Here is a 22,722-nt window from a genome sequence, read left to right as displayed (position 1 = left end):
CAGCTTTCACTTAGTTTATTAGAGATGACAGTGGACCGTTAGGCTGTGCGAGATCAGCGGCGAGCGGAAACCCAGCTCAAACACGAGTGGCGTGTCCGCCACACTGCCACTGAGACTTGCTCCTTTGTGTTAAGGCAACAAAAGCGCTGGGACATCGGCAGAGAAAGTCGGTAACAGCCTCGTGGGGGGACGTGTCTGCCTCCCACTCTTCTGCAACGTCTCGACTCTGCCTCCACCTTGGAAGCAAGCTTGTGTTCCCTTTATGTACAGAAAAGCCCCCTTCCCTCCGCGTCACGCAGGAGGGACTCGTCAGCGCACTCAGTCGCCCCGCGGCGGCCGGGCTCCCAGGTATGCTCGGCTCAACGTGCTTTCCCAGCATCCCTTCCTCGGGCCCCTCTCCTGACTCTCCAGTAAATAAATACACGGCTGTCTGGCCTCTGACAACGGCTAGTGTCAGGTGAAGACGTACGGCATGTAAGGGGATGGGCAGGGAGCCGGGGAAACGGAGTAACGTGGGTCCTGGAAGACGGCGGAGTTCGGCCCCGGTCCTGTGTGGCAGGAACAGGAGAGCTGTGGCTCCTCCAGTGTAGTGACGTGGGTAAGTAGATGGGTTTGAAATTTAAGCCCAACCCTAAAGCAGAGCTCACGTTTACACGCCCGAGTCCGGAGCAGAGGCCAAGCCCCAGTGACATGTGCAGTCAGTCTCGAAGCCCCCTGCAGGACGGGCTGGGCCGCGGCTCCGAGCGCCCGGCCGGGAGCTGGGCGCAGAACCCGCCCAGAGCCTCGTGACCCGAGTCAGAGCAGAAGATCCCGCGCCCGGGCCAGCTCCTCCTCGTTCCTCGCGCTCTCGCAGAGCTTCACTTTAGCTGTCACCCTACTGTCCCTTCCACTTCCTCGAGAGAGCCCTGTGCCCCGCGGCTCCGGCACAAATCAGCTTCCACCAACCATGTGTGACTTTCCGTTCGGCTTCCGGGGCAGTGCCCAGGCCAAAGCTTCTCTACTAGTGACCAACTATGGGAAGACAAGCATCGTGTCAGTCCCAGAACTCTGCCAGGTCAGGGCCCCGAGCGCCCGCCTCGGAGAAGCGACCCGACCAGCGTTTCCCATGGCAGTTAGGACTTACAGCAACTTCAAGAACACCACAAACGTATACCAAGCCCCAGCCAAGTGCTCTTCCCATCAAAATACACACTAACGTGGGGGCGGGAAGCATGTTAAAACCAGGCACAGGAAAATGGCTGGACGTAGGAATGTCACGGGGGTGGGGGACAAAGAGGTAAGTGCATAATTAGGGTACAGACACGTTATCCAGAGAATGCAGGGACATTCACAGTCACATCCACAAACTGTCACGTTTTCTAACACTACGAATAGCAGGGAGGGTTTTCTCCAACTCTGAAAAAAAGAAACTAAGGCAAGAGATCAGCCACCAGCGAGGGTCCCAGTTTGGTGGTACAAGGGACAGAGAGCAGAGCTGGGCTGTCTTTACTGAGAACCACTGTGACCACCCAACAGCATGCAGTAAGGGACCCGCGCTAAGATGGCCCACAGCAAGGTTTCCGTGCTTAACTTAGGGCATCAGGGGCTCCTGAGCTTGAAAGATCGCACCTGCGCCCAGCGGCTCAGTCACCAGAGACCCAGACACCCGAGGGCGCCAGCGGCTCCTCTACCTGGACAAACGCTCCTCAACACCGGCCGTGCCTCGCTCACGCTGTGGTGCAGGCTACACCTGGGCCGGGCCTGCGCCTCAGTCGTGTTGCCTGCTTCAAGCCCGCCGGGTAGATGAAGCGTCAGCGTGAGCCACCATGTTTGCCTCGAACTCTCTGAGCAGGGACTTTATGGCTGTGTCCTGGAGGTCCGTGCGCTCCAGGGCAGCAGCGACTGCTCTGATGGCCTTCCAGTGCCTGTGCAAGCCTGACAGCCACCCATGGGGTTCCGTTCTCCCCGCGTCTCCCTATCTCAGGACCCGGATGGAAAAAATCCCACCCACCGTGACAGCAGCAAAGGAGAAGACAGCTGGCTGAGAGGCCGGGCTCAGAGGCTCTAAAACTAGAAACAAGTGGAGGTGATACTGGCGATGCACGGCAGCCAGGGCTGGTCCTGTGGAGACCATGGGGACGGAACTGGCTCTCGCGTCCACTCCCTGCCAGCGGCACTAGAAGCTTCACTCAGACCCGCGTGTCAGTCCCCATGGAAGGTACTGGTGCCTACTAGTCAGTCATCACGACGGACTGGACCCATCAACCGAACAGAGGTCAGCTACATGTGGACGTCAGACAAGGCATTAAAAAAATAATAATTTAGAAAAAAAAAGCCCCAAGGGCAAAGTCCTTCAAAGGGTGGCTCAGTTCTGCATTTTGTGTGACCCGGCCCTGAGACGGAGGGCTCAGCGTGCTTCCCTCAGGTGCCCTCCGGAACGGTGGCTCCAAGGCTCAAGGCCTCCGCGGGTTCCTCCTCGTAGTCGGACATGTAGGATTCCAGGCTGTGCCTGGCCAGCAGCTCCCGCCGGGCCTGCAGCCGCTCGCACCGGGGGCAGCGTCCTGACTTGAAGCAGGCCTTATGGTAGCACGCCTTACACTCTGTTCAGGGGGAGAGGCAAGAGGGAAGGAAACTTATGTCCCCTCAGCTGTGACGGCCCCTTCTCATCGCCGCAGCCAGCGCCCTGGTGCTGGGACACCGGGAGCGAAACTGTGGCGAACGGGTGGCTCGGGGGAAATGAGCTCCCTTACGTTTAGTCCTGCTTGCCCCGACCTGCCCTGATCCGTGAGCCCGCACCCACCTTCACAGATCCGGCACTTCTGCAGCTCGAAAGGGAAGATGACGTCCTCCTCCTTCTGACAGAACTCACAGATGAAGCCCTTGGCTTGGCAGAGCTGGGAGGAAGCAGACGGGTGGCCAGTGAGGGACCGGCCCCGAGACGGGACGCCGGGGAGCAGACGGGCAATGTAAAGAAACCCTCCAGGGCCGAGGCTGGGCTGGACTCGGCGTGGGCCAGGTGAGGCCCAGGGCTGGGCAGCACCAGACAGGCTTTCCGTGGGGAGGCGAGAGGCACGGCTTGGGAAGCCCCTGCCCCTGCGCAGAGCAGCTCCCAGCGAGGGAAAGCAGGAAGGAGTTGCCCCAGAGCTTCTGACTCGCTGTGCCAGTCTGGACGATGGTTTTAGTTTGGTACACACATCACTGCTAATAAAGACAAATGCAAAACAAGGCTGTTTCCTCAAAATACCAGCCTGGAGTGAGGCTGGAGAGAAGTAGGTCCAACACACGGCTCTGCTGTGGCCCCTCTAGAGCTTCAGTTCTGGGACTGTCTGCCATGGGAGCACGGAGTGCACAGAGGCTGAGGGGAGACACTAAGACAGAATGTCTGCACTCTGGAGGCTGAGGCAGGAGGACTGTCCCAAGTTTGAGGGCAGCCTAGGCTACATAAGGATGTCAAGGTCAGCCTGAACTACATAAAAAATAAAAATAAAATGGAGTTTCTGAATTTCTGGCATGTTTACTATACCACAAATGGTAATACCTGTATTTGTAGAATACTTAAAAGTTTACAAAAGGCTGTCACAGAAGTTATGACATCAGTGTTCAAAAATACTGAGAGGAAAGGGTAGTGTGGACAGTATTTTCATTTCGGAGACAAGAAAATTGAGGCTTAACCCAGAGCAAATTATTTCTTTCGGTCACAGTGACTGGAAATAAAGCCAAGACTCTAATCTGGGGCTCCCTTCCCCCACAGGACAGTTCTTCAGTGGGGCGATGCCGGCTCCAACTCCTCCTCTAAGTCTTTAGAGCCGACGACTGAGCTGCTCACTGCCTTGGGACAGCGAGCCTTTCCGGTTTCACGGGCAGTGCTGGCCGGCCCTTTCAGCATCCTGAGCAGAACAGCAAGGACCCGGGTCCGCCCCGCCTCCAGCCCTCAGCAAAGGCAGCTCTTGCATCACAGCAGGGCCTTACCATGCAGCGCTCCACATGGGCAGCCCCTGCCTGGGTGAGCTCGGCGAGCCGCGGCCCCAGCTCCCCCTTCTTGGTGGCGGTCAGGTCATTCAGAGAGTACAGGTGGAGGTCCTCTGTCAGGTGGCCTGGGACTGTGTCAAAAGAGTCCAGAAGCCTGCAGGTGAGGAGCAGCAGGCAGGGAAGGGAATGAACGTTGTGTACAGCACACTGCAGTAGAAAAAGCCTTATTCAGCCACAAGTGAGAAAAGCTACGAGGGTAGGGACATTTACTGGCCCAAGTGTTCTGGCCACCCCAGCCTTCCCACACCAATAGGCATCTGGATGACAGAAGTGACTTCATTTATAATCCTGTGCAGAGTAACCAACACCGGTTTACACAGAGTGGTAGCCTGCCCTGCACAGAATAAGCATAGATGTTGCCAGGCGTGGTGGCGCACACCTGTAATCTCAGCACTCAGGAGGCTGAGGCAGGAGGATCGTTGCAAGCTCAAGATCACCCTGGGCTACAAAGTGAGCTCAAGGCCAGCCTGAACTACACAGCGAGACCCTGTCTCAAAAAGACAAAAAAAAAAAAAAAAAGTATAGACGTCTCCTCCACAGAGGGCAGCAAGAGTTACTGCCATGGCTTCTCGTTTACCATCTCTGGACATTTCTGTGAAACTCTCCTAATCTCCTTTCAACACTGGAGCTGCCTGCCGAGACCCGACCTATGGGGGACGTGCCGCAGCCAGGGACTCTGCCCTCCCACGCACTTACTCCTTGGCCAGCCGGCATGTCTTGAACATGTTCTTCATGTGGTACAGCTGCACCCGCAGCAGCTGGAGAGGGGACATTGTGGGGAGGGTGGAGAGAGGGAACCGTGTGTTAGAAAGACCAGTCAGCGATGTTCCCCACCCGTTCTCTACTCAGCACCACGTTCGCTGAAGGGGGAAATTCTGCTTTTGTCATCAAATGCGATCTGTAGCTTCAGACCTGCTGTTGTGCGTTTGGGGCCGTGACAAGGCAGATGTCTAGGAAAGGGGAAGATGTCGGAGAGCACACAGAGGGGCACAGCTCGGCGGTGGAGGGCTTGCCCAGCGTGTGTGGCTCCACTCCTAGCACCACAGAAAGAAAGGAGAGTAAGAAGCTACGTGAACAGCGCAGGACGATGGCTCGACCCTGGCGAGGACTCTGGTGAGCTGACCACAGGGGCGGGGCGGCCGCGTCCTGGCCTTACCCGCACTTGGTTGAGCAGCTTGACCTTCCTGTAGAGGGCGCTGTTGACGTCCTGCACGTTGAAGAGGGGGTCGTTCCAGATCTTGAGGAGCAGGTCCTTGGAGAAATTGCTGACGTAGTACTTGCTGAAGTCCCACTTGCGCAGCACCCGGCTGGGAATGACCGTCTGGGCGTTCTCGTGGCAGCACTGACAGAAGTACTTGCCTAGGTACTCACAGTACCGCAGCCGCTTGATGTAATCTGAAAGAACCGGGGCCAATGTGACTTGCCCGTGTGGACCTGTGTGAGGCGGTTCTACTGCCCCTTGAAGGGCGGATGGGGACGGTCTGTGACCTACAACCACCTTCTGTCTAAGCTCCCTGAAGCCGACAGAAACCCACACAATGGAGCCTGTGGATCCTACGTCCTGGAGACCGCAGAGGAAACAAGGCTGCCAGAGTTGGCAGCCTACTGTCCCCAGCTGTTCACAACTGCCCTTTCTCCAGCCACAGCTCCCCTGCGAGGGCCATCACTCCGCCTAGTCCTCCTCCCCATCATCCCCCTTTCCTTCTCCTCTTCCTACTACCCTGGCAGGCCCCTCTTCCCCGGTGGGGGGCAGGCACAGCCCTGGGCAGCACGGAGCCAGGGCGGCTCACCAGGGTCAGTCCGGATGCCACATCCCGCGCAGCGGTAATTCTGCTTGGCCACAGCGATCTTCCTCCTAGGGAAAGGCGAAGGAGGGGAGTTGGCAGGGGCCTCCAGGTACAAAGGAGGAGAGGATGACGCAGGAAGAGAGAATTCACCCGAACCTTTGGACAGAGCCGAGGGCTGGAAGGTTAGGGGTTGGGTCTTGGCGGTGGCTCCCCGCAACAATGAGCCACATTTCCTGTAGTGTACAAAGGCAAAGGAGCAATGGGGAAAAAAAAAAAAAACGCATCCAACCATCTTACAAGGAAAGAAAAAACGGCAGGCTCACACACTGGCGGGAGAGGGGCAACAGGCTGGGAATGCCAGCGAGAAGTGCAATGACCAGTTACACCGGGGAGGATCAGGAAGGTGAAGGGTAGTGCGGGAAAACAGGTGGGAGCAGACAGGAGGGGCGGTGCCGGTCCTGACCACGCAGAGATGCTCCTGTTTCCCGAAGAGCGCCGCGGGTACTCACGTTGGGGCTGGATGAACATTAAAAATGATCTGAGGCCGGGGTGGGGCCCACTCCAGGTTGCCGCGCACGCGGATCCGCAGCTTGTAGATGTCCGCGTGCTGCCCGTCGTCTGGCGAGATGGGCAGGGAGTCGGGGATGGGCAGGAGCTGCGGGAGAGAACGCGGGGCGCGGGTGAGGGTGGGCTCGGCCTGGATGGCCACAGTGGAAGCAGAGCTAATGAAAGACACTTCAGGCACGCTGCAGGCCAAGGACTTCAGGAACGCTGGCTCAAACCCGCTAGAAGGCGCCAGGTACTAACAGTGAGGGCCCTCGACCCCAGGTGAACAGCAGCTGCGTCCTGGGTGGTGGCTCTCATCCCAGGAACCGGGTGTGGCAAGGGGTCTCATGCCCTCAAGACTTCTGCAGTGTCTCAGAAGTGGGCCGGAAAACGGGAGCTCCAGCTCGAGCTCTACGAGCAGTCATGTGGCGTGAGGGCAGGGAAGACTCCATAACATCCTGTTTTGATGATTGCTAGGAAAACCTAGGTAGGCATTCATCCACTCAACACATGTGTAATAAGCGGACAAGAAGGGAAACAGAGCATGAAGAACAGCCCGGCTCCTCGCCTACCTTCTGAGGGGCGTCGTGCTCTGGGACCAGCCACTCCAGCTCCGAGGCCGCCGGAAGCTGCATGCCTTCAAACTGCTTCAGAAGCCCCATGGCCACCGCCTCAGCCGACGTGGAGTGCAGGGCGCTGTGGGAGCTGGGAAGGGGAGAGGCCGGGGACGCTGAGCACAGGAGGACCCGGGCCTCCCTCAGGACCCGGGCCACCCTCGGGAGCTGCCCGCTCCTCCCTCATCTCAGACGCGTGCGGAGTGGGCAAGCATTGGTCTTTACGTCCTACAGCTCTGGCTGAAATCTCACTAGCACTGCGCAAGGGGCTCCATAACTTCCTTTCTCTGGACTTTTCCAAAGTAAAGTGAGCAAAGCTGCTCTGAGGGTGCTAAAGGGCCTCCATCCTTCCCAAACGGGCTGGTGTTCCCCCTGGCTGGTCTGCACCGGAGCACGTGCTCAGTCCTATCTGATGACCACACTCACAATCATCACTCTCTCCCGTGAGCCTTGACCTTCCGGGACTATGAGGGCAGTAGCAGAGGGAAGATAACACTTGCTGGGAGTCTGGTGCCCCCGACAGCCCACCCCTTCATTCTTTCACCCGCCCTTGCCCCTTCTTGAATCACAACGGCCTGACCTGTGGCTCTTCTCACCCATATGCCAAGAACCGAGTTTGTTTCTCCACCTACCCAGAGGTAACTAAAAAAACCAGAAGAACTACTCACAAGGACTGGGAGGAAATGAAGTGCTTGCCGCTCAAGGCCGAGCTCCGTGGGATGTCGGCATCTGCACGGGAACCAGAGACAAGGGCAGCAGGAAGGGGAGAGTGAGGAGGGAGAGGATAGCAAAAGCATCAACAGGCAGGCGGAGGCGCAAGGTGGCAGCTCCCCGCTCCTGGGGGGGGCGCTCGGGGCAGGAGAAGCTCTACACGGAACTTTTAATTTGGCTTTACTCGAGTCACAAGCGGGCTGATTCAGTGACAGGGCACAGCGATGGGAAGGCCAAAAAGGGCACAAGTCCAGGTGGGAAGTCAAACTCGAGAGTGGATGCAAAATAGTGAATGAGAAAAGTAGGCATCCTCAGGCACACAGGGCCCCAAGCCCTAGCAAGCAGAAACACGGAAGAATGACTCAAATCCCTCCTTTGGTCTCTAATTTCAACCTTAAATGGTCAGAGGCCGGAACTCTGTCTGGCTTCTTTTTCCTGTCAGTGCTGGGGCCTGAACTCAGGGGTTTTTGGTTTTGTTGTTCTTTGTTTGAGACAGGGTCTCTCTGTGTAGTTCAGGCTGGCCTTAAACTCACTATGTAGCCCAGGCTGGCCTCAAACTCGTGGCAACCTCCATGCCTCAGCCTCCTGAACACTGGGATCACAGATGCGTGCCGCCACACTTGGCGAACCCCTAGGACCTCTTGCACACTCCCCAGCCCTGGTTTTTCTTAGCACTCAACATGAAATTTGGATCACAGAGGTTACCTATTATTTATTACATGTATGTGCAGTGGGAAGTTTGCTTCTGACATCTCTTGAGTGGTGCCATTTTCATTGAGTGTTAGAAGTTTTCTGTATCTTTAAAAAAGCTTCATCTCTGTCTAGTGGCACAGGAAGGAAAAGAACTCCATGGCTTGGTGAGTCCAGGGCCAGGCCTGCGAACTGATCAAATCGGCACAGCAACTGTCGACCTGGTCTCTACTGCAGGACTCTCACGCATAATTATAGGAGACGCTGGCCGACATTCCAAAGCCTATTTCCAGTAAAGGAGTCTGTGCAGAATGGCCAGAGACCTCATTACCCAAATGAGGGCGGAGTGAAATACAAGTTATGTTCGAGAAGGGCAGACAGAACCTAACTGAACGATGAAAGACGATTTTGATGAGTCCATCTCTCACCTCCTCTGGTATCAGGTAGAAAGACCTTTCCCCTTCGTTACACCCATCTGCCCGTGCACCCGCTGAGTGAGTCCCTCACATGAGCAACAAGCCCATATCCCTCTGCCCTTGGCCACAAGTAGCTCAATTCGTCACACGTTTCCACTGTATGTGGATTTTCCTTCTATACAGCTAGACTGTAAAACCTCCTTATGAGATAAAGAGTGCGTCTAATTTTTCCTGGTCTTGAAATTTTTCTTGGTTGGGATATAGCTCAGTGGCATAGCGCCTGCCTGGCAAGCATGAGGTCCTGAGTTCAATTCCCAGTACCCAAAATTAGATTAAATTAAGTTAAAATACTTTACACATAGTTCTGTATATAAACATATACTCAAATAATATTGCTGACAGACTAATGACTGCTGTACACACAGCAGATTAACAGAATTGAGATTTGCTCACTAAGTTTCATTCACCAAATTTTGTTGGTAACCAAAAAAGCCTATTTTACTGAACAACAAAGAGCTTCATCTGTATCGTATTTCCTATCTGGACCTGTGCCAAGAAAATCCAGCTCCCAGTGCACTGCTAGTTGTCTTGTCTCACTGTACTTAGTACCACCACAGGAGGAAGAAGGAGAACGTCTAGATGACAGCCACTCACAGACCTTTCAGTCTGCAGCATTCATGCAGGTCACACTCCAGTGCCTTGGACTGTACAGAAGCCTCGCCTTGTCCCAGTAACACTCAAAGTGTTTTTAAAAAATATTTATATATCTATATATATATATATATATATATATATATGAGACAAGGTCTTGCTATGCAGTTCAGGCTGGCCTTGAACTCACTATGTAGGCCAGAATGGCCTTGAACTCATGGAGATGCTCCTGCCTCAGCCTCCCCCAAGTGCTGGGATTACTGGCATGCACCACCACTCTGGGCTCAAAGTAGTTTTTACAAAATAGATTTTCAGAAAATATTTCATAAATAAATTATTAATTGACTAAAAGCAATTAAAAGCTTTTGCATATTTTACCTTATTTGGGAGTACTCAAGAAGGAAAAAGGAAAGGAAGTCCTATATAATCTTGAATAAGTAGCTAACCAGTTTTGGTACTTTATTTTTTGTTTGTTTGGTTTTTGTTTTTTTTCCGGTACCGGGAATCAAACTCATGACCTTGTGCTTGCCAGGCAGGCACTGTGCCGCTGAGCTAAATCCCCAGCCCCTAGTTTTGGTACTTTAGAACCAGTCTATTAAAGACACTATGTACCACAAAGGGGAGGGGTTGGGAAGTCATGGTTGCCAAGGAAACCACAGTCTCTGTAAACATTACAATCATGTGCCGCACAATAACGTTTCTGTATGCATCAGTGGCCCCATCTAATGATACTGTCCAGGACCATGGGAGCCATCTCAGTAGGAGTATGATGTTTGCACAAAATCACCGGACATGTTACTTGGAAGGCATCCCTGTATTTAGTCAAAGAGTGATGATATTTAGCCATTCTTCATCGCAAGTCTTTTTTTTGTTTTTGTTTTTGTTTTTCCAGTACCGGGAATTGAACTCATGACTTCACGCTTGCCAGGCAGGTGCTGTGCTGCTGAGCTAAATCCCCAGCCCCTTGTTTTTCTTTTTTCTTTTTTTTTTTTTTGGTTTTTTTTCCCCGGTACCGGGAACCGAACTCACGACCTCGTGCTTGCCAGGCAGGCGCTGCAGAAGTCCTTTTTTTTTCCTCTGAGAAACAGATCATTCTCTTCTCTTTGGAGCATATAATCAAGTCAGATATTACCATGTTCCTTCCTCTTCCTTACCAGAGGAACCAAGCGGCAGGATTTCTTAGCTAATCAGGAATACTCCAAGACTGTGGAGAACCGCACTGAGGAGTAAGAGCCTCACCCCAGCAGCACCTGCTACCGAAACGGCCAGAGCGCCTGTCCTGGTCAGGTGCCTCAAGCCCTCCTGGGGCAGTGCTGCATCCTGACACCTCTGCTCAGAGGACCAGGCTGATCTGAGTGGACACTAGTTGAGGTTGAGGGTAAAACCAGATCAGGGTTGCCAGGCATGGTGGCGCATGCCTGAAATCCCGGGCTCTCCCCCTGCTCTCAGGCTGGGGCGCGGCCCTTGCACACCCATGCCCTTCCCTGATGCCCGCTCCGCTGCCCTTCCTGCACCCTGCAGGGCTCTCTTCACTCCATCACTTCAGACCCCACTATATTAACAGTTCTCAGCGTTAAGCTTTCCCTACTGGATTCCTGTGACCCCTGTCTCCTGACCAGGCCCTGACACATTCATACATGCAGGATGTAAATGCTAGAAGAGTCTGCAGAGGAAATAAAGTAGAATTTATGAAGCTGTGATAGAAGAGGACGACGTGGGGAGAAAAAATAAGAGCAACAAACCCTAAAACCAAAGAAGGTGAAAAGACTATCGGGGTTGGGATTTTAGAAAAGGGATCAGTCCAACCGGGCAGACGTCAGCAGCAGAAATACATAAAGTGCAGCAAGCCAGGCACATAGGTAACGTATCACACACTGTATGACTCCATTTATATGAAATGTCCAAAAAGGATAAATCCACAGACACAAGCGGATGAGTGGCTGCCTGCACCTGGGATCGAAACAGGTATTTGCTGTAAGAGGCAGTAATTTACAGTGAGGAGCTCTTGGGATGATGAAAATGTTCAGAAACTACATTATAATGATGGTTGCATAACTTGGCAAATTTATTAAAAATCACTGACTTGTACATTTGAAGCAGGTAAATTTTGTTATATAAATTATGCCTCACTGACAACTTTTTTTTTGAGATAGGAACTTATTATGTACTTCAGGTTGGCCCTGAACTCACTAAGTAGCCCAGGCTGGCCTCAGATTAAAGGTAAACCTCCTGCATCAGCCTCCTAAGCACTGGAATCACAGGCATGTGCCACCACACTCAGCTTAAATCTATTCTGGTTTTTCTGGTACTGAAGATGGAACAGAGGGCCTCAAGCATGCTATGTAAAATCTCTACCACTGAGACACATTCTCAGCCCTTTTAATTTTATTTTGAAACAGTTCTGAATTTTTTGTGTCTGCATTTTAATAGAAAACTATTACTTTCTTTCAGTTAATATGCTATAGAAAGCCTCATTTGAACCACAAAGTGATTACTCAGTCCAAACCTTTATAGCAGGAATTCCTAATTGCATACGGAAGAGAAGCTTTCTGAAAGTTCTAGAAGAGATACCTTTCTGAGAGTCAGCTCTGCAAATTCAAAACTTGAAAGAAACTCGAAGCTTCCTAATATTCTGTCCGGCTTTTGCTGTCTAAATGTGTGGCAGTAGCTTAGCGACAGCTTCAAACTGCAATTCTCTGTTCCCTTCTAAACTGGCTGCCGCCTCCACCAGTCACAGGGCTTCTGATCTACAATACCAGTGTGGGCAGTGTGGCAGGTCAAGGGCACACTCAGTGAGGAGGGTTACTGGCGCCCAATGAGGAAAAACACTGATTAGAGCCAGGCGTGGTGGCGCACGCCTGTAATCCCAGCACTCAGGAGGCTAAGGCAGGAGGATGGTTGTGAGTTCAAGGCCAGCCTGGGCTACAAAGTGAGCTCAAGGCCAGCCTGAACTGCATAGCGAGACCCTGTCTCAAGAAAAACCAAAAAGAAAAAAAAGAAAAGAAAAACACTGATTATCTCTGGCACCCTGTTCTGGTGGAAGTCTGGTTTTTTTCAAACTATTCCTCCAGCCACACACTCCTACTCACCTCGACAGGTAACACAGGTTTCAAGTGTGTACAGACGAGGCACACACACTCACACCTGTGCATACACAAGCACATCTACGCTCCAGCACAGCTATCTGAGAACAGTAGGCCAGTGACCCTGAGAGTCCATTCTTTATGAGAGTCCATTTCTTGCGTGAGAGTCAGGTTAGAACCTTTGCTACATCTGTGTGACAGTGGTTATTAGAAGGGGCCCTTTCACCTTCTGATGGGCAGTAAAGTGATGAGACTGATATTCTGCACGTTTCTGGGGCTGGGACCCTGCTCCTAAAAATGAAACGAATTGAACTCAGGACTTCACGCTTGCCAGGCAGGCGCTGTGCTGCTGAACTATATTCCTGGCCTCAGAGGCACTTCAGACTGCTGAGTAGGGAGGGTTCCTACTGACATCCAGTGGGTAGAGCCAGAGATGGTGCAACCACCCCATGAAACGCTACGGCCCCTCCACTGAAGGATTACCCAGCCCGGAGGGCCGGAACGTGCCTCAGGTCTCTCCATTCAGGGTTTCTGCTCAGAACTGACTAGGAAATTCGCTGATTCAATGTCTCCCTGGGGCCCAGGGCTGCAGCAGGTTTCCCCCAGGAGGGAGTACCTATGTCTCCCTCTACGTGGGCTCCCTCCAGACTGAAGCTGGCCCTGGCCCTGGCCCCTGCTTTGCTTCAGGGACACACTGAAGAGCTGAGGGACGTTGCCATACCCTGTCCAGCCTTCCATTCCACATCTGCCTTAACTGGACCCTCAGGGAATTCTGCTGCTCATCCTGAAGGGGAGGGTAGAACCCTCTGATTTCCCTCTAACCTGGTGATCATGTCAATCACAGGCTGTGGTATGTGTGCGTGTGTGTGTATATATATATATATATATATATATATATATAGTCTTCGTTCCCAATTCCTCTGCAGTGTGCCCCAAACCCTTGGATTTTTCTAAGTGGTAGCAATATCTTTTTATTCACAAGGAGGCCCTTCTGACCATCCCTGAGGGTGTGCTAATGCAATGACTCCGCAGGCCCCTGAATAGCAATGAAAAAATGGAGCACCCAGGTCTGGGGAGCATCCTGGTAGACAACCATATAGGTGTACTAGGAGGTGGCAGCCCCAGACTGCAAGGAGACACACAGGTCCCGAGGCGGGAGACTCTGCAGGACCCTGCCCTACCTACGTTCTTCTCCACATAGCTATTTATTTGTATGCTTTATAATAAACTATATATATACGTATATATATATATACACACACATATATACATATATATATATATATATATACACACACACACACGTATATATATATATATTTTGTTTGTTTGTTTGTTTGAGACAGTGTCTCATGATGTAGCCCAGGCTGGCTATACCAAATTTGCTGTGATCCTCCTGTCTCAGCCTCCTAAGTGGTGGGATTATAGGCATGCACCACTATGCCCGCTTTAAACTGTAATCTTAAATACTGCCCTTTCCTAAATCCTGACAGCCACTCCAGAGAAGTCTCAGACTGGAAGGGCTCCAGGGAACTCCTGGATTTGTAGTCAGCAGCACGAAGTGCAGGGACGGCACTGGCACCAGACACAGGAGTGACGCAGGGAAACTGGGCTCTGCGCTCGTGGACTGGCGCTCATCCTAGGCTGTCAGGGCCAGAACTGACTAGAGTTCACCTACGTGGTATTAGAGGATTCAGAAGTATTCCTGGAAAGCCACACAGGAAGAAAACATGGACTTTTAAGTGACCACCTTATCATGCTTAGAAATCAGGTACACGAAGGAGAACATGGCAGACAGACTTCCCAGAGACCTGGAAAGGATGTGTCAAATGTGAACTGAGGTCTTGCAGTGAGGGTTCCCTACCACGCACTCAGAGAGCCCTTCCTCATCGCATTACGGTGTCACACAGGAGCACTGCAGACGCGGTTCAGCTCGGGAAGGAAATCACCCCGGGAAGCGCTCTGGTTGTTGTTCGACTCACCGATGGAAAATTAAAGAAATCGATGACTCACAGGAACAGAATGGTAACCTGAATGAGAACGACTGCCTTCCGGGATGGGCCCCTCCTCTCCCCATGCTGATCCTTCCCACAGGAGTCAGGGATTCCACGGAGCAAGTTCACACGGCTGTGACAGACACTGAAGCCCTGCTTTGTGAGCTAGATTTTTTGTTTTCTTTTTGGCTTTTCCCTCAGTGATTCTTCTTGTCCTTTTCTCTTAGGATTACAATGAAGATCCTTCTGAATACTTTGAAATAGTTCCTTTTGTGGCGTGAGTTGGCCCCACGAGGCAGGAGGAATCTGAGCGAGAATCCCAGAGGCAAACGCGGAAGGAGCACAGGGAGACTTGAACAGCGAGCCCACCCCACCCGAGCACTTCCCCTCGGGGTTCTCTTCTGCTCAGGTTTGACTTACCTTACTTATTTGTTCTGTTTTTTGAGATCAGGTCTTGTTATGTAGCCCAGGCTAGCCCTGAACTTGAATTTTAAAGGGATTTTGGCGTTAGCAAGAGAAGTTGTCCTTTATAGTAACCAACACTTCCTAATGGACAAGAGTGAAGATCGTCTACTCTGGAGTCCCTCAGCCTATGATTCCAAATGGAAAGAAACGAGAAATGAAAGCTTCTTTGGAACAAAAGGTCACTTCTTACCTTGGATTTCAAATTCATCAACCTCATCAGGGGAGCCAGAGTCGGAGAATTGGGCTGAGTCCCGAGAGCTGAACTGGGAGCTGCTGGAGGTGACCCGAAAGCCTGTTATATTAAAAGATAGTAACAATAAATAGGACAAAAAGGTCTGCTCCTTCCCACGTCACTTACCCCTAGAAAGGCTTTGTTTTGTTTTGTTTTATTTTGTTCTGTTTTGCAACAGGGTCTTGCTATGCAGTTCAGGCTGGCCTGGAACTTACTATGTAGCCCAGACTGGCCTTGAACTCTCTTTTTTTTTTTTTGGTTTTTCTCCGGTACCGGGAACCGAACTCACGACCTTGCGCTTGCCAGGCAGGCGCTTTTGCCACTGAGCTAAATCCCCAGCCCCCATGGCCTTGAACTCTCAATGACTCTCCTGCCTCAGCCTCCCAAGTGCTGGGATTACAGGCATGCACCACCACTGCCAGATTCCTTAAAAAATTTTTTATAATACAAGGTCCTACTACTTAGGAAGCGAATCTGGAAGTAGTCATAGCTCTTTTCATCTCAGAAGCCTACTTCCGGGGAAGCTATTTCTAATGTAAGAAATGTAATGATGAACTCTAGGGTGACAATTCTTAGTCTGATTAAAAAAAGAACAGCATAGTAGTATCTTCCTGAGAGCAAAGGAACCCTTGGCTTGGGTAATAACATTCTAAAGAGAGACCAGAAGCCAGGCGTAGTGGCACACACCTGTGATCACAGCACTTGGGAGGCTGAGGCAGGAAGATTACGGTGAGTTTGAGGCCAGCCTGAGCTACATACTGAGTTCCAGGCCAGCCTGAACTAAATAACAAGACCCTGTCTCAAAAACCCCAAAACTATGAGGAGCAGTACAAACAAGCCCCAGTCTCACTCACTCCCGTGCTCTGTCTCCTGGTACTCCGAGCGCAGGTTCTTGGTGCGGATCTGCTGGCGCCGGAGGCGGATTTTCTGCTTCAACTCCTGGATCTCTCGATCGCTGTCCTCCTCCTCCACCTCCTCCTCCAAGCACTGGTTCATCATGTTGCACTTCATCAGCTCGATGGCGGCAATCAAGGACTCGGAGATGCTGAAGTGGGCGTTCTCCTGGGGAGAGGGGCACCAAAGTCGCCTGGAGTTAGAAGCCCAGACTGGGCTACATAGTGTGTTAAAAGCCAGCCTGAACTACATAGCGAGACCCTGTCTCAAAAAAAAAAAAAAAAAGATGATAAACCTTGAAGTTATTGGGAACTGCTTTTTGGGTCTTATGACTAAAAATTATTTTGTTTACGGACCTGATAATATCTAGATCCCTAATATTTTTTAAATCCATGACCCTTGGACACTGCAGCTCTTTGCAGTATTTGTTTGGTTTTTTTGTTTATTTGTTTGTTTGTTTTGGAGACAGGGCCTTATTATTTAGTTCTGGCTGGCCTGGAACTCCCCATGTACCCTGGGCTGGCCTCATACTTATAGGGATTCTCCTGCCTCTGCCTCCTGAGTGCTGGGATTACATTCTCGTGCCGCCAGCCCTGGCTCCTCTTCTCAGTTTTTATGTATACATAATTTCCTCTTTGCAGCTCATTAAGCTTATAGAAGCTTGGGAATGAAGTGTGAAACAAAGATTAATAAAAATAAACATAAAAAAAAAGAAAAGAAAGGTCTTCGTCTAATAAAGAAAAGTACAATGTCACAGGAATTTCAATCAGGTTCTTTTCCAAAGTTACGCACCTGTGCACAAAGGTAAATGTAATGTCTCAAAGCAGAGGGTTTTGTAAGCCATAAAATGCTGCAGATATTATTACATGTATGAGCCTTAGTTAGAATAAAATATACAGGTTGAGCTGGGTGTGGTGGCCCATTCCTATAATCCCCGCACTCGGGAGTCTGAGGCAAGAAAGTCATTGTGAGTTCATGACCCTGGGCTACAAAGTGAGCTCAAGGCCAGCCTGAACTGCATAGTGAGACCCTGTTTCAAAAACACACACACAAAAAAAAAAAAAAAAAAAAAAAACATTTTGGAACAGTAAGGTTCTAAAATCAAAGGAAGAATAATTATGCAGCTAAAATTCAATGTTTCTCTGACCAGGGTAGCTTCTAACATAAAATCACTAATATTTTTGTGGTGTTTTTTTTATTTTGTTTTGTTTTTTATCTTTTTGAGACAGGATCTCGCTATGCAGTTCAGGCTGATCTTGAACTCACTTTGTAGCCCAGGCTGGCCTCAAACTCGCAACGATCCTCCTGCCTCAGCCTCCTGAGTGCTGGGATTACAGGTGTGCGCTATTACATGTGGTGTTTTTTGTTGGTGGTGGTTTTTTGTTTTGTTTTGTTTTTTGGTTTTTTGAAGACAGGGACTCACTATATAGTAGTGCAGGCTGGCCTTGAACTCACTTATGTAGTCCACGCTGGCCTGGAACACACGGAGATCCCCTTGCCTCAGCCTCCCAGAGTGTTAGGGAAGCACTCTAACACTGAACCGATATTCTCTTTTCCCTTTTCTTAAAAAAATTTTACCTTAAGTTAGGGCTTCATTAAATGGACCAAACTTGTGATTCTCTTGCCTGAGCCTATTGAGGGGCTAGGATTACAGGGATCTGCCACCATGCCCAGTTCAATGGCTAATAATTTGGACCCAGTGAAGAGCACATGTTCCCTAGAGTTTCCCCCAAACAGGACTTGCTGAGCTCATCTTTACTGCCTTCTACATCCATGTCACTGCTGTGTCCCCAAAACCTCACGAGAACAGCTGGCACCGCAGACCTGTAGGCCAGGCCTCAGCAAACAATCTTCCTCACCTTTTCCAGATCCGCACAGCTGCCGAAGTCCTGCTCCGAGAGGTAGCTGATGAGGGATTGTCCTTCCGACGGTCTCCGGAACATGCCCTCTCCTGAGCCTGGGTACTGGTCGCCCTCTGCGGGACAACAGAGCAGGGATGTGAGAAGTTCTGTCCCCGGACTCGGGTCTGCAGCAGCCATGCTTCTTCCAGAAGCCTGAAGGTGGCGTCACTAAGATGCTCTCGGGTCTTGCCAGGCAATGAGGAAGCGTCTACCTTCTAACTGGACCACTACAGCTCTTAGTGCCAGAGCAGTAGGCTTGGTGCTTACTGAATAAATGGCGACAGCCCAGAGGTAATCTTTGTACTGTCTAAATGTATAGACTATACATTCTCCCCTCCTGTTCCACAAAAAAAAAAAAAAAAAATACATGAAACAATGAAAAAAAAAAAGGAAGTTCAAAAACGTAGCACGAGCAGGGTGCGCGCAGGAGGCTGCGGCAGAGGAGCTGCCACAGTGCTACGTATGAGCTCAAGGCCAGCCTGAACTGCATGGCGAGACCCTGCCTCAAAAACAGAAAAAAAATAATGAATAACCTGGGTGGGAAAGGACACAAATGGCTTCCTCCTGTGCAGGATGTGCACGTGGAACCTGTCTTCTGGTAATTAAATCTTGATGTGCAAAGGCCCCTTTTCAAGACCGCCTGCCTCCTCTGTCTGGATCAACACACACATGTACCATGACGACATCCACAGCCCGAGAGGGCGGGACCCTAAGTCAGAGGCGGCCACGAGAAACGGCGGGTGAGTGCGATTTCTCACGCGAGTTGAGCACACAACAGGGAGACTGGGCCGGCACACTGTGCCCTGCGCGCAGCGGGGGTAAGCCCCGAAACTCGACCCAAGCTTCCAGGAGCGTCAGATGTTTCTAACATCCTGAGAAATTTAGTTTATTTATTTACTTGTTGGGTTTTTTCAGACAGGGTTTTGCTCAGTTGCCTCCTGATTACAGGTGTACGCCATAGGCCGCAGCTTGATAAGCTAAGTTTGAAAAGTCTTCAGGAGGTAAGACACAAGCAAGCACACTGTGATCTTTCTGATACCTTGACATTGGGTTGTAAAACAATATCAGAAAACAAACAAAAAACCAAAAAACAGTATCAGAAGGTTTAGGTTCATTAAGGAATCAAAATTCACAAAAAAACACATTAACGAATCACAATAAAGCCCAGCAATGTCCTTAGAAGCAGCCTCAAGGGAATGCTGGAGCAGCCAAGGATGGTGGCCTTGAACCCAAAGCCCTCGTCACCGGGAAGGGAGGGACAGGGTTCCAGGGAAGGCTGTCAAAGCAGGAGTCCTTGGAAGAGGACGGGTAAGAGCCGGGGGTGGGGAAACAGCAGCAGGCAGGGCTTGCAGCCCATGAGAAAGTGGTACTTTTCAAAAGAAAACACAGTTTCCAGTGCCAAGCAAGAGCAGGTGGGAAGCAGGGAGGTGCTGGAGAAATTACAGGGTGCTCTGGAGAACGGGCGACTGAGTCACATCCAACCATTTCCTGTCAGCTGCTGCTCTTGCGAGAAAAGCTACTGTGTGGTAAGGGACAACTCATGTCCTCCTGGGCCCTCCGAGGCTGCTGCTGGCCCTGGCAGTGGGCTCTGCTCCGCACTGCTGAGCTGAGCACAACTGGCCATCACTGTGACACCTTGGTAAGGCACGTCTCAAAAGGCACATGTGAGAGTCCCAGTCAAACCTGGCTCACAGCGCAAATTCCAACACCATGACCTTAATTCCTTACAACATGGAGCCATTCAGCCTTTGCCAGCTGAGCTCTCTACCTCTGCTGCTGCCTGTTCAACTGATCCTTACCATTTCCTGGTCTCAGGGGCACTCTGCCTTCTTATCATTTCTCATCTCCTTAAGAACAAGCATGCCTGACAAAGGATGTTTCTGCAGACTTGGTTCCTCTTTTACTTTCTCTTTTCCAAGCTAATGCACCCAGGGTTTCCCCATCACCAGGAGACCCTGGTTTCCGGTCTTCCCTTGCCACTGCCCCGCAGACCTGCAGGGTTGCCATCTCAGTGAATCACAGTACCCACAGGAAACACACATCACCATGGAAACAAAAGCAAACAGATGGAAGTCACTGTGAAAGTGTGCAATGGCCAGGGTGGGGTGTAAAGGGTTCACACAGGGATGACGAAGACAGGTGAAAGAAAATAACTAGGGACTCTTGAACGGGTAAAAAACATGCAGGTATATCCAAGACCACAGAGAGGGCAGGAAACACATTCTGGTGTTAAGTCAAGGAACGGTAAGTCATCTGGATAAGTGTTCCACTGTAAGACACATTCCGCCACCGAGCCATCACGAGTCCTTAGACAACAGCAGGCCTGTTGCACCTTTGGCGAAACTGAATTTTCAAGTCTTACTCTGCCTCCCAGAGGATACTGGGAGGACTGAAGGAGGCCCTTGGAAGCTGGAGGCAGACGCTTATGTGAAATATTGGTGTCACTTCACAGACAGGCTCCAGCACCACAGCAGGACCAGAATGGCAGGCTTGATTTGACACCAGACTGGAAAAGGAGGTTCCTGAACTGAGCAAGGTGGTCACAGAGGAAAAGGGGTGGAGAGCTGGCTCCCAAACCTGCAATGGGATCTTCGACTATAATGGTGATATTCCTGGGGCCTCCTGCAGGCAGACAGGTGCAGAGGAGAGTCCAGACAGAGCAGACACGGTTAGAGGGAGACAAAGGGGAAAAATGTCTTCTTAGCAGGCAGAGGGGGACAAACTGCAAGAGGGAACCCTGCTGCAGAAGGAGAGAGAACCCAACACAGAAAGCTAATAAGCAGGACCCTGCTCCCTCGGACCCTCGTGGACAGTCTTCCCTGGCTGTGCTTCCCATGCAGGTTACCGAGTTGTGTAGAACCCATGTGGGCTCAGGGGCAGAGGCAGGGAAGTTTCCCATGCTCAAAGGCCAGGGACCAGGAGTGCGGGGAACCAGGCCTGTGGTTGGTGTGCTGGGAAGATCCGACCCACGCGGCCTCGTATTTGAGAAAGCTCATGGCAAGGCAGGCTTAGGTTGGGGGGTTTTCTCCTGAGGAGTTCCCACAAGTCAGATGAAATTCTTGAGGAGAAACAGGAATACAAATTTAATCATTGTAAGATTTCAAATGAGGCCTTTAGTTCTCATCTTTGTAGAACAGGAGAATAGTAATAGCTCTGTTCTTGAAAGAAATTCTTAGTTTTTGTCTTATTAAATTTTTTATATTTTATTTTACTATTTCATTTCTGGGGCACTCTTGATCCAGAATGCTTCTGTACTTTCTGTTACAAGGGCTGCCACAAACAAAACCCAACCAAAGCCCGCTAGATACCAACAACCCAGGAGCAATGGCGGTGGGGACACGGCTGAAACGGTGAGACCCCCAGCCACTCCACGTCACTCCTGCCGTCAGCTCGCATTTTCAGACATGAGCCCCAGGGCTGGGGCCTCCCTACCTGACTGCCTCAGCCTGCGCTAGTGATGCAACCATCGACCCCACCTACTTGCTTACCGGGTCCCATTACCCACATTCACTATCTCCCCAGTTTTAATCAGGGAGCCCCAATAGCACCGGGTACTGGTATTATATCCTGACCAAACCTCTCAGGAACCACAGGCAGAGGAGGAATTTAACAGGATTATTTTTAAAGCTCTTTCACACTTTCCCTCAGCCCGAGAGAGAGATTGAAAACTTGAGCTGTGATACGTCCCTATCCTCTGAGGCTAAGGAACTGCTGAAGGAGTCCAGGGAAGCACCGGGTGCTCAGCCCTACGTAAAGGGACAAACAGACACGCGCAGCGGTTCTCGGGTTTGAGTATTACATCACGAACCTCTCCTCGTTATCAAGCGGAATGTCCGTCATCAGAAACACAAATTCTCCCCTGCCACCTGCAAGGCTTCAGGGACAAACCCTCCTCCCCCTTCAATGCTGGGGCCCCTTGCTGACCTGGGGCTCCTCTGGTGGCGATGTTGGTGTCCGAGTGGGAGCGGATGTGGCTCTTCTTCGTCCCACCCGTGACAGGGAGCGTCTGCCCCTCTGAGAAGCTGGACCTGCGGAGGATGCTGGAAAGCTGGCTCTGCCTGCCGCCCTCTTGGTCTCCTAAAGAAGAAGCAGTAGAGCCAGGCTTCTGGGAGCCACTGGAGGAGAACAGGTTCGAGCTGCTGCTCCCAGCATTGCTGCTGGGGCTCTGACAGCTGCTGGGCTGGCCATGGGGGTCCAGGCTGCCGATGGCCAGGTACTCAGGGCCCTCACTGCCGTCACTCGGGGAGTCACTCTGGCTGCCGGCCCAGGATGCCTCCAGCGGGCTGGTTGGAGCCCCAGAGCTCATCTCTTGTAGGGCTGATGGGGACTCCGAGGCTGGTGCCAAGTCTGAAAGCTGGGGGGCCTGGGTGGTTTGTTCCTCTGCTGGGGACAGGTGTCCTCCGCCTTCCTGGGGTCTCTGGGGAGCACCAGAGAGTGCAAAGGAAGTGGTTCTTCTCTCTAGGGTAGGAAAAAAGAAGGGAAAGGGACAAGAAAGGTGAGTGGGAGCCCTACATTTACAGAAGGCTTCTCCATTCTCAAGGACCAACCCCCCAGGACACCGGGTGGCACCTCAGAAAAGCTAAATCACTTAAAGTTACTTAGAAGGAGCTAAGTCAAGAGCATGGGCTCTTGAGATAGTGGCTTTACTAGCTGTTAGCATGTATTCCTCATTTGTACACTTCATAGGACTGATTTCAGGATCAAATGAGGTATACACATCTATCTTTATA

General features: G+C 51.3%; 1 protein-coding gene across 3 annotated transcripts in view; it reads right to left on the bottom strand.

Annotated features, from left to right (window-relative positions):
- Kiaa0226 (KIAA0226 ortholog) overlaps window positions 1-22,722 on the bottom strand; it is a 62,962-nt gene continuing 40,240 nt past the window's right edge. For 2 of the 3 annotated variants that reach the window (XM_005383095.2, XM_005383093.2), the window contains exons 7-20: window positions 21,917-22,450; window positions 20,570-20,614; window positions 17,951-18,066; window positions 16,052-16,259; window positions 15,156-15,257; window positions 7,624-7,684; window positions 6,914-7,046; window positions 6,305-6,450; window positions 5,799-5,863; window positions 5,165-5,403; window positions 4,705-4,766; window positions 3,949-4,102; window positions 2,780-2,873; window positions 1-2,579 (exon numbers count right to left, since the gene is read on the bottom strand). In XM_005383095.2, the coding sequence (XP_005383152.1) occupies window positions 2,401-2,579; window positions 2,780-2,873; window positions 3,949-4,102; window positions 4,705-4,766; window positions 5,165-5,403; window positions 5,799-5,863; window positions 6,305-6,450; window positions 6,914-7,046; window positions 7,624-7,684; window positions 15,156-15,257; window positions 16,052-16,259; window positions 17,951-18,066; window positions 20,570-20,614; window positions 21,917-22,450 (2,138 nt within the window). In that variant the 3' untranslated portion in view covers window positions 1-2,400. The remainder of the gene's footprint in view (window positions 2,580-2,779; window positions 2,874-3,948; window positions 4,103-4,704; window positions 4,767-5,164; window positions 5,404-5,798; window positions 5,864-6,304; window positions 6,451-6,913; window positions 7,047-7,623; window positions 7,685-15,155; window positions 15,258-16,051; window positions 16,260-17,950; window positions 18,067-20,569; window positions 20,615-21,916; window positions 22,451-22,722) is intronic. The other variant, XM_005383094.2, reaches the window with a different exon arrangement.

Source organism: Chinchilla lanigera, unplaced genomic scaffold, assembly GCF_000276665.1.
Source record: "Chinchilla lanigera isolate Chin_1 unplaced genomic scaffold, ChiLan1.0 scaffold00019, whole genome shotgun sequence".
NCBI lineage: Eukaryota > Metazoa > Chordata > Mammalia > Rodentia > Chinchillidae > Chinchilla > Chinchilla lanigera.
The sequence above is the reverse complement of the archived record's forward strand: the minus strand, read 5'-3'. Positions and strand labels throughout refer to the sequence as shown.